The following is an 11,636-nucleotide window of genomic DNA, read 5'->3' as shown; positions in this document are numbered from 1 at the left end:
ATGGATGAGTTCAATTCTTGCTTGGATAACTGTGGACTCATGGAAATGTCTTTTGGTGGGAGGAGGTTCTCATGGTGTAATGGACATGAAGGTTGCTCTCATAGCTGGGCAAGGCTTGATAGAGCGGTTATGAATATGATTTTTTCTAATACTTTCCCTAATGCTCATTTGGAGTATCTAATGAGGAAGTTGTCGGATCATAGTCATATGGTTATCAATTTTGACACAGTGGAGATGAGGTATGGTGCATCACCTTTTCGTTTTCAAAATATGTGGTGTTCTCATGACTCTTTTATTGATTGTGTGACGAAGGCGTGGGTTGAGCTGGTATATGCCCAGGGTCTTTTGAAGCTTGCGACCAAACTGAATAAAACAAAGATAGCTCTTAGAGCTTGGAATATGCAGGTTTTTGGGCGTGTAGATAAGAATATTAAGGAGCTTGAGGAACGTTTGGAAGTCCTAGAAAATCAATTGCTATGTGATTCTGACCCAAGAATTGAAACGGAATTTTTTCTCACCAAGCTAGATTTGGAAATAGAGGAACAAAAGGAGGAGACTAGATTGGCGCAACAAGCAAAAAAATCTTGGCTTAAAGAAGGGGACCAAAATTCAAAACTTTTTCATGCGGTGGTAAAGCAAAGAAGGAAGAATTCTGTAATTTCTAATATGAATCTTGCGAATGGGAGTGTGTTAAACTCACCAGAGAGCATTCATCTAGCGGTAACTTCTTACTTTCAGAATTTTTTAATAGAAACAAGAACTCATAAAGTGGCCGACTTATCAACCATTCTAAAGAAGGTTATTACTGAAGAGGAAAATGAGCTTCTTTGTCAAGATCCTTTAGAGGAAGAGGTAAAAACTGCTCTTTTTTCCATTCCTAAAACAGTAGCCCAAGTCCTGATGGTTTCGACTCAGCTTTTTATATTTCTTGTTGGGATGTGGTTAAAGAAGATTTATTAGAGGCTGCCAAGGATTTATTTAATGGCACTAATCTTCCAAGGTTTTATTCTTCTTTGTATATAGTGCTTATTCCGAAGGTGCAGGATCCAAAAAGTTTTGATAAGTTCCGCCCCATTAGCCTTTGTTCTGTTACTTACAGGATTTTTTCTTAGATTATTGTACTACGCATGACTGGTTTAATTACCCGAATAATATCGCCAGTGCAAAGGACGTTCATTCCAAGCCGAAGTATATTTGAAAATATTACTCTTGCTCATGAAATGGTACACTCCTTGAATAAAAATAATGTAAGTAGTACTATTATGGTGAAAATTGATATGGCAAAGGCATATGATCGGGTCAATTGGGATTTTTTGCTTCAGGTGTTTGAGGGTTTTGGTTTTTCTTCAAATTTTTGTAAGTTGGTGGCTGAATGTATTCGGACTCCTTGGTTTTCCATTATGATGAATGGTTCTTACAAAGGATTCTTCAAACCTACTAGAGGTTTAAGGCAGGGAGACCCATTATCGCCTTATCTATTTATTGTCATGGAGGAGGTTTTATCTCATTTGCTGCAGAAAAAACTATAAGGGGTGTATTGGCTGTTTTTCACACCCCATTGGAGCTCCTTTGATTTTGCATTTACCCTATGCAGATGACATTTTGATTTTTCTTAATGGGCATAAACGATCCATGCAGTGTCTTATTAAAGTTTTGGGTATTTATGAGCAGTGGTCTAGCCAAATGATTAGCAAAGAAAAATCAGCTATCTTCTTTTCAAAGAAAATTCCAATGTGGTGGAGGCAGATTTTGATAAGATTAACGAGATTTGTGGAGGGAGTTTTCCCGGTCATTTACTTAGGTGTCCCACTTGTTTCTGGGTGTTTAACAATTAGATCCTTGGAACCTTTGGTTCAAAAAATTAAAAGTAAGGTGGCAGGGTGGAAGTTAAAGCTACTCTCACAAGGTGGTCGTCTAATTCTTTTAAAGCATGTACTCACTTGTATGGTGACTCATTTGTTGGCGGTGTTAGACATTCTGAAGGCACCCCACAAGAAGATGAATTCTATCCTATCAACATTCTTTTGGGGTGAGATAAATGGAAAGTCGAAAGTGAAGTGGTGCTTGTGGTCTAAGCTGTGCAAGCCCACTAGTGAGGGTTGTTTAGGTGTTTGTGATTTTGGTGAAGTTCAAAAATATCTACATATGAAATTTGCATGGAGGCTCATGACTTTAGATAATCTTTGAACAAAATTCTTCCGTGCTAAATATGTGAAACAAGGACATATCTCTATGGTGGTTCCTAAAGACTCGAGTTCTCAATTTTGGAAATCAATTATGCGGGTTTTACCTCAGGTGATGGAGAACATGCAGCTGAAGGTAAAGAATGGCAAAGGTTCGTTTGGTTTGATAATTGGTTGGCTAGTGGCCCGCTTTGTCTGTAATTTAACAATATTTAAAACCCTCTGCTTAATATTAAAGATGTGTGGGTGGATGGTGCCTGGGATAGGCAGCACTTAGTGGAGTTGGTGGGTAATGACAAAACCGAAGAAGTCATACGGAATATTGCTTGTGGGAGACTAGTGGAGGATATTCTAATTTGGAAACTCAATGATAAAGGAAGCTTCAAGTGCATGGAATTTAATTAGAGTAAAAGGGCCACATATAAGGGATATGGATTGGTTGTGGCACAATCTCTTGCCAAAGAAGGTCAGCGTATATGTTTGGAAAGTTCATTTTGATAGCTTGCCGTGGATAAGAAAGTTCAATATTTGGTGTTGTCTTTCTGAGTCTGATCTTTGTTTTGATGCTGACAAAATATTATGTGTACATTTAGTGTGTAAACATGTTATCATTTCAGCACAAACATAATATACTGAAAAATGGAAGCCAGTAGGGACATAAAGCTCACACACTCCTGGTGAATTTCGTAAAAATGAAGAGCAAAAGAAGAAGACATTTTGACTTTAATTTGTATTGTAATTAATTTTTTATTCGGTTTGTAATAATGCATGCATATGCATGATATGATTTGAGTGCTCACATGACTGTAGTTTGACCATAGGGAACCAAAGGTCATAGACAGACCTTAGGGTTTCGATTGACCGACATTAGGTTTTTAGGCTTAATTGAAAACCTTGGGCAATCGAACTATTTATGTGTTATAGCCCTCGATCGACTGAACACTCGGTTGGCCAAAAAGTCAACAAGTTGACTGAGGCTCGGGCGACCGAACTTAAATTAAACTAACTGTCCCCGGTCTACCGAAGGTTTAAAAGCCACTTTTTCATTGTTCCCAAGCGACCGAACGTTTAGTTCAAAATAGGCTTGGGCGACCGAATTATGAAGTTCAGCAAACCGAAGTGTTCACCAGTCGATCAAGCCTTGATCTTTTGGAAAATCGTTTTGGCTTCAGCCAACCAAACTTTCCCTTGGGCACTCGAAGTTAGAAAGTGAACTTTTCTGTCTGTGTCTATTCGAGCGACCGACCCTAAGGATCAGGCAACCGAAACTCTCAGGTTACCAAAAATTAACTATGGTAATTGAGGTTAAAATTTAATTAAACGTTTTCAAAAACCCCAATATGTCCCCAATGGTCATATTTTTTAGAAAAACTATAAATACCCCTTTCATAGCTTAGAATAGTAACTTTGATTAGTAAATATTTTCTTTTAAATATTTTTAACCTCTTGTTAATCAAAGTTCCCCTAACTTATCTTTTATTGCAAAAATCATTTCTTTAAGGCAAAATCTTTTGAACAAAACTCTCCAACTCTCTTTCCATTCATCTATTTCAAAACTATTTTGGTAGAGAGTATTTCATCTCACATGCACATACTCTCACTTGTTATTTATTTTCTGAAAATCATTTTGAGAGTATTATTTGGGTTCCTCCCAGTTATTTTCATGATAAACATTCTAAGGAGAAATTTTTTATTTTACAAATATTTTTCCTAAGCTTAAATTCCTAGATTCTCCTAATATTCTTTATTTGCAAAATTATTTATAGGAGAATATATTTATCATAAATATATGCTTACATATATTTGTGCATTGATTATTTGATAGACACCCTTACTCTACTAAGCATATTTCATATCATATTAGAGTGCATGTAGTTAGAGTTTAAACGTTGTACATCTATACTTGTACTTAGAAGCATTTTATCATGTACAAAAATATTTTTATTGTACCGGTTCGGTTCAACCCGAAAATTGAATTGGGGAGTCTCAGCCCCGTAAGTGAGACAAGTTGGGCTCAACCTTGTAATTGAGCTAAGGTTTTCCTCGCCCCCTAAGGAGAGGATGTAAACGGTTGCTGCTCTACTCATTTAAGTGAGCAAGTTTAGTATAATTCTTGGGGGTATGCCCAAGGTGAGGATGTAGGCTGATTTGGCTGAACCTTTATAACAAATATCGTGTGTGTGTGTCTCTCTCCTTATCTCATTTATTTTATGCACGTTAAATTCAACATGTATATGTTTATTCATTTATGGTTATATCAACACATTTACATCAAATGAGATACACGTGTATGTCTACGCACATTGCTTATTCAGTTTTACATACACAACCATAATTATAATAGGATATGATATGATATGTGGAGAATCGGCGAAATGTTTAAATTAGTCGAAAAGTTTTTAAAACCCAATTCACCCCCCTCTTGGGATCACACCAATTCCAACACTTGGGAATTGCTCTTGTTTCTCGGTGTAACTGTTGCGAGATAGGGCAAATAGAAAACTTGAATCATGTGCTTTGTTCGAGCGAGATTGCTGTGAAGGTTTGGGATTTTGCTGCTACAACCTTGGGGGTTCCTTGTACGACTACAGTTTCTTGGATTTGTTGTGTTCAACAATGGTTTACTTATGCTAAGAAATTGACTCAGAGGGGTGTAATCATTGGTATCTTGCTGAGTTTTATAACTTGGAGACTTTTGGTGTGTCGTTGTAGAGCTTGAATGGAAGGTGCTAAGGAATCGGCTGAAGGAGTTTGGTTGGCAATCAAGGTTTGGCTTAGGAGGATTTCAAAGAATATGAGATCAAGTGGAACCCTTTCTACTCAGGATAGCAAAGTACTAAGTGCTCTTGAGATTCCAATTATCACTCTGAAGGCACGGACTCCTTGTGTGGTTAGGTGGAGGAAACCTCGAGTTGGGTCTGTACAATTGAACGTCGATGGTAGTTGCCGTGGGAATCTAGGGACATGTGGAGGGGGTAGTTTTATTCGAGGTTGCAGTGGGGACTTCTTGGGTGCTTTTTCTTCCTTCTTTGGCTATGGTACTACTAATAAAGCCGAACTTAAGGTCTTGACGGAGGGAGTGCGGATGTGTAAAGATATGGGTTATATGAATGTGGAGATTGATTGTGACTCTAATGTAGTGGTTGATTGGGTTCTCTCTTGGAATTGCATGGTATGGTATTTGTGGGATTTTTGGGAAGAGTTGCTTGAGGCTCTTTCCATGATTAATTTCACTATTGCTCACCAATTTAGAGAAGAAAATAAGGCTGCGAACTTCTTGACACGTCAGGGAGAGGAAGGCACCATTATGAGATATCTAGAGTTTGATTTTTTATCTCGTCTAGTTAGAGGCATGATTGGACTTGACAAAATCGGTATTCCTAATTTAAGAGTCTAATGTGTTGTTTTACCTTCATTTCGTTATCATTTTGTTTCGTTTCTATCTGTTTGTAGTTTATTTTGCTGGAACCAGGATTTTTTTCCACCATAAGTGAGGGGTTTTCTAATAAAGAAATGAGATGCCGCCCTCTTTTAGTATATATATATAAAAGCCCTCTTTCTACAAAAATAAGAATTTAGAATAGCAAAAAAGAGAAGTGGTTAATCCAAACAAACACAAGGAACTTTTTACTAGCCAAAAACTTAGTGCACAAACTAAATCATGCATACAAAATTTTTATTAAATTTGATAGTCCGTATATGTGTGTTGTGTGTATTTTGCATAGAATTAATAAAATTATCATTTACATTTAAATGCCTATATGAACAATTCTGCTACATTTTTGTTTTTGTTTTGTTTTTTTGTTTTTGTTAATTGGAAGCCCAACAATCCCATAACTAAATACTTTTTAGGAAAAAAAAAAAATTCCGCATATTGAACCTTAAATCTAAGCAAATAGGAAATTTTCCTTTTTTTTTTTTTTTTTTGTAATTTATTATGTGTAGGAAAATTTCTTGAAATATTAGCCAATATTAATTATATGTTTAAAGGAGTAAATTTAATTTGTACTTAAATGTTTTCTTAATTATTTACAAAATTAATCAATTCAAAAACCCTACTTCAATAATAGTTAATTTGATGTGAAACAAATATATTAACTTAATTAAAACTTTTGCATTTATAATGTATAACTTAGTAAATTTAATGGGATTTTGTTTTTGCACTAAGAGCTAGTATAGATTGAGTAGTAAGAAGTAGAAAAATTACCGAGCCTTTTTATAACTAGTCAAAGTTAGTAGAGTGATTAGTCATGCGTGGATTTAGCCCGTTCGACTTAGAAACAAGGTTCCTTTTTTGAAGAATTCTTTTCGAAAAAGAGTAGGTTTTCGGCACATATTCAACTTTTTAAAAATCGAAATCGAACAGTTTAGGAAACAAACAATTGATTAAAGCCACGCCAAATTGTTTTAGAAACAAATTAGATATTTGATCATATCCCAAATCAATCTCTAACAAAAGCCATAACAAACTCCTTTCCCTACTCGCCACCAAAATCTGTACGTGCCTGTGCTTAATCTTAATTGGCATATCAGAATCCCATATCAACCGGACCACAATGCGGGTCAACCCATCCAACGGCTCAGAAGTCCTTTAGGACTCAAAATGCGAATGATTGACTCGATTGATGAACGGTCCAGATCAACGACCAGTACGTGAAGACTAAGCACGTACTATTTCTTCCACGTGGACTCGAGGATACCGGATCAAGACCCATCAACGTGCCGCCTGGCTGTGCATAAATTTACGTGAGGCATCATGCTTCCTGAACCACAGCTGCAGACTCTTCTGTCCTTGTTGCGGAGGTTAGGATTTAATGCTTCTGCCCTCTTTAATTCTTCATCTGAGTTTTCTTCAGATTTAATGTATTCCTCATCTGGGTTTTTCTTAGATTTAATGCTTCATGTAGATTTTGCCCAAGTGATTAAAATGTTGAGACAATTTTTTTTTTATTATTTGCATTATTTTCTATTTGTATGATCAACAATACAAGTCAAGAAGAACATCAAAGATTTTCCTTTTTTCGCTAAGTAGTGTGGTATTTCGGGATTAGTTGAACTTTTCCCATTCGTCGGCTTTAAGAAATGATGAGATTCCACATTGCTTGTATGAAAAAAAGAATCATTTGATGGTTTTCTGGTGACGAATAGAGTTCTTCAAAGGTAATCTTTCTCACTTCATTCAATTTGACTCGTTCATAGTTCGAGATGGCGAAGATGAATTGGGGGGTATCGGTGGGGATGCTAGGGGTTCTCCTAACATATTGCATGTGCTTTTGGGCGTCGTCCGCGGCGGAAGGAGAGTACATGAAGTACAAGGATCCAGAGCAGCCCGTAAACACAAGAATAAGGGATCTCATGGAGAGAATGACGCTTGCCGAGAAGATAGGGCAGATGGCGCAACTGGATCGGGTGGCGGCGACGCCGGAGATACTGAGGGACTACTCCATTGGCAGCGTGCTCAGCGGCGGTGGGAGCGTGCCCCTTCCCGAGGCCTCGCCGCAGGATTGGGTTGACATGGTTAATGCCTACCAAAATGGTTCTCTCTCCAGCCGTCTCGGCATTCCTATGATATATGGAATTGATGCTGTTCATGGCCACAACAATATCTACAAGGCTACCATTTTCCCTCATAACGTTGGCCTTGGGGCTACAAGGCAAGTTTAAAAAATATTTCTGTTGATACACACTTTAGGGAGAGGTTATCAACTTGTGACCTACGTAAAATTGTTTCAGGCCATAGAATTTGAAATCAACAGTGGTTATTAATTAAGGGGCGTGTGTATATGCACAATTTTAATGTAATTTTACACTCCATCTCATCAAAAGACCTCTCAAAATATAGGACTAGGAAGGATCAATAAGGATCCAATCCTACTTGTACCCCTCAGTCACAAAATGGAAGTCATGCTAAACAGAGTCAATTAGAATCCATACTATAAAACACTTTTCTTACTTTAAGGGGATTTTTAGGTGCGCATTTTATGATTATTGGACTACAAATCTTATACAGAGAAGGTTCCTTGTAAGTCAAGTGCATTAAAGAAGCTTAATTAGGTCATATATAGGTTGATTAATTTAAGTATAATTATAACATGAACCAGCTACTTGTTTGTGCATATATATATATATATATATATATATATATATATATATATATATATATTGTAGGGATCCTGAGCTTGTGAAGAGGATAGGTGCTGCAACTGCACTCGAAGTTAGAGCTACTGGCATTCCTTACATTTTCGCTCCATGTATTGCGGTACATAACAAAATCCTGAGTACTAATTCTGCTGTGAAATTAATTTTGTGTTGAAATTAATTACCTTGTGGATGCAATTTATATGTATATAAACAGGTGTGTAGAGATCCAAGGTGGGGTCGATGCTACGAGAGCTACAGCGAGGATCACAAAATTGTGCAAGCAATGACAGAAATCATACCTGGGTTGCAAGGTGACATTCCCCCTAACTCGCGCAAGGGCGTGCCTTACCTCGCTGGGAAGTATGTTCATTTTTTCTCTACAATTTGATTGTCGAAAACATTTTTTTTAATGATTTGCAAACTTTTTTTTTTTGGTTCGTGGAAAATGCCTTCATTTATTGCGACATTGGTCTTCTTTAATATATGTATGGTTATTTAATTTGTGACTCATTAAAAGGGATAAGGTAATAGCATGCGCAAAACACTTCGTGGGAGATGGGGGCACGACGAATGGAATAAACGAGAACAACACAGTTATAGACAGACATGGGCTGCTGAGCATTCACATGCCCGCCTACAACGACGCCATCATAAAGGGCGTCTCCACTGTCATGGTTTCCTACTCCAGCTGGAATGGCCTTAAGATGCATGCCAATCGCAACCTTGTCACCAGTTTCCTCAAGGATACCCTTAGGTTTAGGGTAAGACCTGGACTAATTTAATCTTTTAGTTTGATTTTTTGACTGACTGCATACTGTGGTGTTCTGCAAATGTGCAGGGTTTTGTTATTTCAGATTGGCAGGGGATTGACAGGATAACCTATCCACCCCACTTAAACTATTCTTATTCCGTACAAGCTGGGATTCTTGCTGGCATTGACATGGTGATATATCTCTTGAATCCCCATTTTGAATATAGAAGAAACGATTTATATATGTTTTGGAGTTCAACCAACCTTTTTCTTTAATGTGATTGTGTCACAGATCATGGTTCCTTTCAACCACACCGAGTTCATCGATGATTTGACCCACCAAGTGAACAACAATATTATCCCAATGAGTCGCATTAATGATGCCGTTGAGAGGATATTGAGAGTGAAGTTCACCATGGGTCTCTTCGAGAACCCCATCGCCGATTACAGCTTCGTCGACCAGCTCGGGAGTCAGGTCAATTTGTCACTCGATCAAAATGCTTGCTAGCTAGCTAGCTTTTCTTTTATGGCATATATATATATTTGATGACTGGAAACCTTATTACATATACGTTCAATACTTACCTATACGTATGAAACAGGCTCACAGAGATTTGGCAAGGGAGGCCGTGAGAAAGTCACTGGTTCTACTGAAGAATGGTGGAGATACAGATAGTCCTCTGCTGCCTCTGCCCAAGAAAGCTGGCAGGATCCTTGTTGCCGGAACTCATGCAAATAACTTGGGTTATCAGTGTGGTGGATGGAGCATCACATGGCAAGGCCTCAGCGGCAACAACCACACTGCTGGTACGTTGCAAATCTCATACAATTTCTGTAAAATTTTTCGCAAACCCCATCCTCGGTCTTAACAAGGACTTCTCTAATGCTAGCTAACATAATTTGATCCGAAATCTTAGGAACTACGATCTTGAGTGCAATATCTACAGCGGTGGATGAGAGCACGGAGATCATGTACAGCGAGAATCCAGATGCAGACTTCGTGAAGTCCAACAACTTCTCGTATGCCATTGTGGTGGTGGGAGAGCCACCTTATGCCGAGACTGCAGGGGACAATCTCAACTTAACCATCGTTGAACCAGGTCCAAGCGTGATCACAAATGTGTGTGGGGGAGTCAAGTGCGTCGTTGTGTTGATCACTGGGCGGCCGGTGGTGATGCAGCCTTATGTTTCTTCTATTGATGCTCTTGTAGCTGCGTGGCTGCCGGGGACCGAAGGACAGGGAGTGGCCGATGTGCTCTTCGGTGACTATGGGTTCACCGGAAAGCTGCCGAGGACATGGTTCAAGTCGGTGGATCAACTGCCCATGAATGTTGGGGATTCTCACTACGATCCACTCTTCCCCTTCGACTTTGGACTCACTACGGAGGCCATCACGTCCTGATGGGCAGTAGACCTCCCATTTATCCCTTATCGGCAACTTCAATTTAGACTAGTTCTAGCGTCGCCCTTTTTGTTTTTCAATTCCAAGCTAGTTTGTATCACAGTAGGATTCTTATGGTTATGTCGAGTATTTAACTTATTCAACAAAATTTAAATGTAAATAGTGATGAAGATGAGAATAAATGCATTTGGAGATGAAAAGCTAATGCAACAGTTTTTTTAAGAGTTGATATATTTTGCTTTAAGTTAATTTTGCATATTTTCCACATCTAATTTAGACCATCCCCACCCCCATCTTCAGTTAAAATAAATAAAAAATCTATGGTCTCCTAGGCTGTCCGACTGTACTATTTGTCCAGTTTATCCTGAATCCTAGTCCTCCTTAATTGCATGCTAGGTATGGAACCTCGAAATATGTGCATGTGTGTGTGTGTGTGTGTGTGAGAGAGAGAGAGAGAGAGAGAGAGATAGAGAGTCAATGGCCACAAAAATATTTTGATTTGGATTTTGCTTTGAGGATCAGAACCGCGGAGACATTTGTATCTGTTTAATTGGTGTTCAACCTTTGAGGAGATGCAGGGGAGGATACAGGCACAAGGAAAGTGGAAGGTGCTTGGGATTCTCAAAGCCTGATGTTTGTCAATACCTTCGGTAGCAAAACAGAACGAATAATAAGTTGTTGACCTTTCCCCTACAAATATATATATATATATATATATATATATATATTCAGAGTGGAATGCATAAATTCAAACCCTAGAAACCTAGATTCTACAATTTATGAGCTTCCAGAACATTAGATTCAAAACAGGTACCAAACATGAGCAAAAGCATTTTTTTGGTGGAAAGATTAAAATAAAACAATGCTGATGCAATGTCTGGTATGTGAATCTATGATGAAATGAAATGGATCATTTTACTTCATGCTTTCAGCATACGCTTGTTTATTCCATTCCACTTCTAATATACTCCATTTCAACATGCCAAAAATTGCATAAATATAAGTTCGATATGTATAAATGAATTGGAATTGAAGATCCTCTACTCCCAACATATTTCTTTCATTCTTTCTTTATTCCATACCATTACTAAACCAAACAAGTTCCAACATTGCCTACACAAGAAATCAATTGTAAAAATGCCAATCAAGTCCCATAATA

General features: G+C 38.0%; 2 protein-coding genes across 3 annotated transcripts; both read left to right on the top strand.

Annotated features, from left to right (window-relative positions):
- On the top strand, positions 1 to 960 carry LOC131148352 (uncharacterized). Its single transcript, XM_058098067.1, has one exon. The coding sequence runs from the start codon at positions 1 to 3 to the stop codon at positions 958 to 960; it is 960 nt and encodes a 319-aa protein (XP_057954050.1).
- Positions 961 to 6,917: 5,957 nt separating this feature from the next.
- On the top strand, positions 6,918 to 10,682 carry LOC131149786 (uncharacterized). Of its 2 annotated transcripts, XM_058100536.1 has the most exons (9): positions 6,918 to 6,986; positions 7,383 to 7,837; positions 8,352 to 8,442; positions 8,539 to 8,684; positions 8,842 to 9,085; positions 9,163 to 9,267; positions 9,368 to 9,550; positions 9,678 to 9,882; positions 9,993 to 10,682. In XM_058100536.1, the coding sequence occupies exons 2-9, from the start codon at positions 7,389 to 7,391 to the stop codon at positions 10,475 to 10,477; spliced, it is 1,908 nt and encodes a 635-aa protein (XP_057956519.1). In that variant the 5' UTR covers positions 6,918 to 6,986; positions 7,383 to 7,388; the 3' UTR covers positions 10,478 to 10,682. The 2 variants fall into 2 exon arrangements, with proteins under 2 accessions (XP_057956519.1, XP_057956520.1); XM_058100537.1 differs by lacking the exon at positions 6,918 to 6,986 and having other exon boundaries at positions 7,023 to 7,837.
- Positions 10,683 to 11,636: the final 954 nt, after the last annotated feature.

The sequence above is a fragment of the Malania oleifera genome, chromosome 2, assembly GCF_029873635.1.
Source record: "Malania oleifera isolate guangnan ecotype guangnan chromosome 2, ASM2987363v1, whole genome shotgun sequence".
Lineage (NCBI taxonomy): Eukaryota > Viridiplantae > Streptophyta > Magnoliopsida > Santalales > Ximeniaceae > Malania > Malania oleifera.
The sequence above is the reverse complement of the archived record's forward strand: the minus strand, read 5'-3'. Positions and strand labels throughout refer to the sequence as shown.

Excerpts from the sequence above, each read along its gene's own strand:
- LOC131148352 (XM_058098067.1), top strand. The coding sequence starts at position 1 with ATGGATGAGTTCAATTCTTGCTTGGATAACTGTGGACTCATGGAAATG.
- LOC131149786 (XM_058100536.1), top strand. The coding sequence starts at position 7,389 with ATGGCGAAGATGAATTGGGGGGTATCGGTGGGGATGCTAGGGGTTCTC. Across the intron at positions 9,268-9,367 it reads TTCTTGCTGGCATTGACATG|ATCATGGTTCCTTTCAACCA; the intron begins GTGATATATCTC and ends ATTGTGTCACAG. Across the intron at positions 9,883-9,992 it reads CGGCAACAACCACACTGCTG|GAACTACGATCTTGAGTGCA; the intron begins GTACGTTGCAAA and ends CCGAAATCTTAG.